Source organism: Peromyscus maniculatus, chromosome 22 (assembly GCF_049852395.1).
Source record: "Peromyscus maniculatus bairdii isolate BWxNUB_F1_BW_parent chromosome 22, HU_Pman_BW_mat_3.1, whole genome shotgun sequence".
In the NCBI taxonomy this organism is placed as follows: Eukaryota; Metazoa; Chordata; class Mammalia; order Rodentia; family Cricetidae; genus Peromyscus; species Peromyscus maniculatus.
Window position 1 is genome coordinate 43,563,424 of NC_134873.1, and position 6,075 is coordinate 43,569,498.

At 46.4% G+C, this 6,075-nt stretch overlaps 2 protein-coding genes and 1 long non-coding RNA gene across 15 annotated transcripts in view; 1 reads left to right on the forward strand and 2 right to left on the reverse strand.

The window, feature by feature from the left end:
• Positions 1 to 528, reverse strand: part of LOC143270265 (uncharacterized) — a 35,246-nt gene extending 34,718 nt beyond the window's left edge. For both annotated transcript variants that reach the window (XR_013047397.1, XR_013047396.1), the window contains exon 1: positions 151 to 528. This is a non-coding gene — a long non-coding RNA (uncharacterized LOC143270265). The remainder of the gene's footprint in view (positions 1 to 150) is intronic.
• LOC143270260 (dual E2 ubiquitin-conjugating enzyme/E3 ubiquitin-protein ligase BIRC6-like) overlaps positions 1 to 2,393 on the forward strand; it is a 310,541-nt gene extending 308,148 nt beyond the window's left edge. For 5 of the 11 annotated variants that reach the window (XM_076559536.1, XM_076559540.1, XM_076559537.1 and 2 more), the window contains 2 exons: positions 1,544 to 1,602; positions 1,998 to 2,393. In XM_076559536.1, coding sequence (XP_076415651.1) covers positions 1,544 to 1,602; positions 1,998 to 2,174 — 236 coding nt within the window. In that variant the 3' untranslated portion in view covers positions 2,175 to 2,393. Of the gene's footprint in view, positions 1 to 524; positions 1,731 to 1,997 lie in introns of those variants that run through there. The other 6 variants (XR_013047387.1, XR_013047388.1, XR_013047390.1 and 3 more) reach the window with 3 other exon arrangements.
• The window catches only part of LOC143270259 (putative Polycomb group protein ASXL2), a 316,750-nt gene that overhangs the window by 265,071 nt on the left and 45,604 nt on the right, over positions 1 to 6,075 (reverse strand). The gene's annotated exons all lie outside the window — the stretch shown is intronic.

Sequence of the window (6,075 nt, forward strand, 5' to 3'; positions counted from 1 at the left end):
TAATCCCAGCACTCGGGAGGCAGAGGCAGGCGGATCTTTGTGAGTTCGAGGCCAGCCTGGGCTACCAAGTGAGTTCCAGGAAAGGCGCAAAGCTACACAGAGAAACCCTGTCTCGAAAAACCAAAAAAAAAAAAAAAAAAAAAAAAAAACCTTAAAAAAAAAGGGAAAGGAGCAAAGGTACATTACAGCAGGATTGAAAGCATGAGAGTATTGTTAGCTAACTCGTATCATTTATTAATATTTGTCAACAGTAGTTTTGGTGTTTTGTTTTCTTTAAGACAGGGTCTTTATTTGTAGCTCTGAGGGACCTTGAATTGACTGTGTGGACCAGGCTGTCCTCCAGCCACAGATTGCTGCCCCCCTTTGCCTCTAGGGTAGGGGGATTAAAGGTGTTCTCCACAGTACCTGGCCCAACAATAATTCTTCATAGTAGTTGTACTTTAATGTATTTTAAGAGATGTGCTTTTCAGTGTGTAGCTCCAGAAGAAGACTGAAGGAATGACTTCATTTATTTTTACTCACAGATATAACTTAGCCTGTCATCGTCTGGAAGCTCTTTTGCAGAGCATTGATCTTCCTCCTCTCAACAGTGCAAACAATGCGCAGTACTTCTTGCGAAAAACCAGACAAAGCAGTTGAGGAAGACAGTAGGGTTTTTTCTGCTTATCAAGATTGTATTCGGCTACAGCTTCAACTAAATCTGGCTCATAATGCAGTGCAGAGGCTCAAAGTAGCCATAGGTGCAAGTCGGAAGACACTGAGCGAAACATCAGTTCCAGAAGACTTGATTCAGACATCGTCCACAGAGCAGTTACGCACCATTGTCAGATACTTACTGGACACATTGCTCAGCCTGCTTCACTCTTCCAGTGGTTTGTATTTGCTCAGTGACTTACTGAGACTAATTCATTATGTCTCTGTTGCTTGTTTTAGGTACATGGTATTAGCTTTCTGAGTTTTTTTTTTTTTTTTTTTTAATGAGTGTATGGTGCTGGGGATTGAATTGATAGTTCATACATGCTAGGCATGTGCTCTTTACTGGCCTCTATTCCCAGACACTATTTTCTAGAAATTTTAATTTGATATCCTGTTTAATATGTTTATGAAATTTTTGTGAACTTATTTATTTTCTCCTTAAAGATGGGTGGCCTTGAAGGTTGCTACCATTGAGCATTGATCTATGGGGTTGTTGGATCGCAGCTGTAAATCTCACCAATTTCCCACTTCTCATGGGCCAGCCGTGGTCCACCACCAACTCCTTTAACTCAGTTTTTCGTTATACCTCGTGGTTATGGGATTGTCGGAGGGGACAAATTCTCCGGTGTCTTCTGCCAATCTTCAGGAGCCCAACACCCCGACCCTCACCCTCCCACCCCGCCCACCTCCTCAAATCCCTTCCTTCTCCTGTGGCACTGTTCTCCGTTCTCCTTGGCATCTGCCCGGACACGGACCTTACTACTTCGACAGCGGTTCTCTGGACAGTCCAAGGTTTGCTGCATCGAGAGCCTCCTCCAAGCAATCCATTTTCCCCAACCACTGTCAGATGATGTCCGGGCTGCTCCCATCTCCGGCCATGTCCAGGTTGCCCACGAGAAGGAAAAGGTATCCTTCCCCCTTGCCGGCTATTCAACCAAAACTTTCTGAGGATCTTAAACATCTATGGAACTTGGTGTGACACTGGATTTACAAAGCTCAGAGATCCGTGCCACATGGAGCTCCCATTTGGAGGGGTAGGTGGACGGGGGTAGGGGTGGGGTGGGGAGGCGTGACTGTGACAGAAACTACAGAGGCAAAAAAAGATACCAACAAAGGGGCTTCTGTTCTGCCTTGGAGGGGCATCAAGAAGGACTGAGAGGCTTTTGCACAGGACTTCTTTCTAGTCTTGGTAACAGCTTCCTATTCCTGCACCCACCTTACCTCCTGTGCCCAATTCTCTGCCTCTCCCAGGGTCTTTCTCACATAACCTTTTCTCCAGCTCGCCCTGCCCCTTCCCACAGGTGATCCCCACAGCCTTGCTGAGTCTGCTCCTCCGGTGCTCCATCGCGGAGGCTAAGGCACGCCTGGCTGCAGCTCCTTCCGTCTGCGAGGCTGTCAGGAGCGCCCTCTCTGGGCCGGGTCAGAAACGCACCACCCGAGCCCTTGGAGACCCTACAGCCTGGAGTGCACTGAACTGACGATTCTGGGACCTCGAAGGGGCAGAGCCGTGGTCCACTCCCACGAGGACTTGTGCCAACAATACACGTGGTGGTGGGACAAATCCAGTTTCGGGGAGTGGGGTGGGGGGAGCACTAACAACCCAGGATCGGGGAAGAGTCCCGCTCTCAGCCGGATCATTTCCACTTTTACTGGCATCTTCTGATCTCAGAAATAAAACTAAATGTCTTGCTTTGGAACCTAACCTTGCAAAAAGTCAGTTATCACAAACAAGGAAAATGGGGGCACCAGGTAATTTCGGGCAAGAGAGAAGGTACTATTCATTAAAGAAAGACAATCCCAATGAGACAAGATCCTTCTGACTAGAATGAATGCCACATCCACTTAAGAGACCAGTGAGCAGAGGGCTTTGACTGCATCCTCTCCCTGTGTTTGAAGAAAGAGCAAAGGAACTCTGGATGTGCTGGGGACCCTTTGGTGGTGGGATCCAAAGAACACTAGAAACTTGTCTGTACAGCTTTAGACTTCAGCTACCACGGGTTTTGATAAATAAAGGCACCTGGATTCATCCCAGGTGCAGTCTCAGTACCTGCAGCCACGACTCTTACGGCAGAGATCTGGCTCCCCCTTGTGGCAGAGAAATAGCCGATTAAGAGATACCCCAGGACCTCCCCTATAGAGAGAGTTAAGGAACGTTCATTGCTAGAATTATTTTGGGATATTAGAGGGGAAGTCAAGAATCAAGGAAAGTTTTGGAACAAATGAGGTTAAAATGAGGCAAATAAAACCTGAGACTGTTTTGAAGGCTTAAGTGGTTCTGTGGAGTGAACAACAGGGGGTTAGGTCCTTTTAGGGGATTCTGGGCTCTAGGCAGAGCTAAAATAGTTCAGAAATTTGTTAGAATTGGGTAAGGCACGGCGGTACGTGACTCTAATCCCCTCATTTTCGAGGATGCAGTAGGAGATTGTGAATCGGAGGCTACATGTCAAGAGCGATCTCTCCTAAAGAATTATTGAGACAAATGGTCTACAACCAGCCTCCACACTGCTAGCACTCTGGAGAAAGCAGACATCCGAGGAGATGAAAACAACTAGAACAGGCAGCCATGATGCTGAAATGTTGATGGGGGGGTGAGGGGGTGGATGGGTGGGTGGGTGGGGTGGATGGGTGGGTGGGTGGGGCTGACCATTGGGTTGAAGAAGATAAAGGCACGTGATCTCTTGGGCACCCATTTGCTGCATCAAAACCAGGAGGATTTAGGGTAGGCGACAGTTGGATACTGAACACACTGGAAGTCTAATATATTGAAAATGGAACTCACGACCATTCTTCCCGGTCAGCTAGTTGTTATTTTCACAACTTAGGTGGAACTGGGTTTAGACAGGCTAGCATGGGTCTTGAATCTGTCAAAGAGCTGGGTCCTCTGCAAGAACCACGGAGCCTGTAAGAGCTGGGCAGCGGTGGCCCACGCCTTTAATCCCAGCACTTGAGAGGCAGAGTCAGGCAGATCTCAGTGAGTTTGAGGCCAGCCTGGTCTATAGAGAGAGTTACAGAACAGCCAGAGCTGTTACACAGAGAAACCCTGCCTCAAACAACAACAACAACAATCAAAGCAAAAGAGTAGGGTTTGGGAGATGGCTCAGTGGTTAAGATCACTGGCTGCTCTTGCAGAGGACCTGGGCTGAGTTCCAGCACCCACATGGTGGCTCACAACTGCCTGTAACTCCAGTTCCAGGGGATCTGATGCCCTCTTCTGACTCTCTTGGGCACACATGTGGTACACAGACATTCATGCAGACAAAATATCTATACACATAAAATAAATTTTAAAAAAAGATGCTAAGGATAGAGGAGAAAGGGTAAATGGGGTTTAGTTACTACTATTACAGCTTTTGTGAGCACTATGAAATAAAAAGTGTATTAAAAAATAAAATTCCTGCCAGGCAGTGGTGGTGCATGCTTTTAATCCCAGCACTTGGGATGCAGAGGCAGGTGGATCAGTGAGTTCAAAGTCAGCTTGGTCTACAGAGTGAGTTCCAGGATGGCCAGGGCTATGCAGAGAAACTTTGTTTCGAAAAAACCGAAACAAAAACAGAATTCCCGATTATAATAGCATGTCATGTGTGGGAAGGCTAAATGAATTTAAATATTCTAAAGGCCCTGGATTATGCGTAAGAGGATAAATGTTCGATTGACCTAACACTCTGAGCAGTGTGTATAGTGCATTCTAGAAGACACCCAGGGCTGGTGAGATGGCTCAGCAGGTAAAGGCACTTGCTGCCAAGCCTAGTGACCTGAGTTTGAATCCCAGGAGAGAGCACAGGCATGAAGAACTGGATCCGGGGTCAAGAGCTCTTGTTGTTCTTGCAGAGGACCCAGGTTCAGTTCCCAGCACCCACACGGCAGCTCACCATCTCTAACTCCAGTTCCAGGGATCCGATGCCCTGTTCTGACTCCTTGGCACCAGGCAGGCGTGTGGTACACACACATACAGGCAGACAAAACACTTGTACACATAGAAAGAGCTAAATCTAAAAAAAAAAATACTAAAAAAAGAGAGCTGACTATCAAGTTGTCCCTTGACTTCCATGTAGGCCACAGTGCAAGTACACGTACACACACACACACACACACACACACACACACACAAATACACACATCACATCACATCACACAGACACATACAAGAAACAGACAAACAAGGCTAGAGAGATGGCTCATAGGTTAAGAGCACTGACTGTTCTTCCTCAGAGGTCCTGAGTTCAATCCACATTGAATCACAACCATCTATAATGGGATCTGATGCAGTCTTCTAGCCTGCAGGCATACACGCAGGCAGAACACTGTACATAACAAACAATAAACAAATGTAATTTGTAGAAAGGCATTTAGTAGGTGTAGCTTAATAGCAGGATGCTTGGCCAGCATGTGTGAGGCCCTGGGCTTGACACTCTCAGCACTGGGGGAAAGATATAAAGACATATATATGGTTTACTATGCTGCCATCTATTCCTTCAGCATGGCCACTTCATTGTGACACAGTGACATGAAAGCAACCATAGACACTAGGCAAGTGGACCGAATGGACACGGAGACTGTATTTATATCACTTGTACAGTATGTCTTGTTTTTGCGCACATGCGGACTGTTTTAACTATTGTAACTTTTCTATGTAATGCTATGGATTAAACTCAACTGCATGCATGCTAGGGACCTGCACTATGAATGAGCTGTAGGCATCCCTAGCATGGTGGTTAAATATTTAAGACACAAAGAATATCTTTTCTGGACATACTAGGCCACTTGATCAAGAAAAGAACTTTATTTTGGCTCTGAGTTGAAGCAGTGTTGACAGGTCACATCTGGTGACAGACCTTTTGCTGGTAGAGTCCAGATGTGGAACAGGGAGGATGTCACATGGCAAGAGACAGGGAGTTTATGTGTATGGATTTTCATTTTTATCTCTTCTTCTTCTGAGGCTACCAGTCTTCAACCATGGGGGCTCCACTTGCATAATTTTCTGCCTATGCCCCCTGAAAGGCCCCACTTTTAAACACAGTAGTTGAAGTCGGGCTAGTGGTGCTCACGTGCTCTCCCAGCATTTGGTTGATGGATGGAGGCAATAGGATTCAGAAGATCAAGACCAGCTTTGGCTACCTAGCAAATTTAAGGCCAGACTGGGCTACATGAGACCTGCCTCGAAAATATGAAATAAATAAAATGATAAACATTGTAGTTGAATTAAATTCCTATTCTCCTGATGGTTCACCATGGGATGAAATTTCACCCCACGAACCCTTAAGGGACACACTGACATCATATTTAAATGACAGGGCCTATAAAGGTCCTTGTGAGGGCTGGAGGCAGCACACTGGTGAGGTACTGAGTTCAGTACCCAGCACCCATGTTGTGTGGTTCACA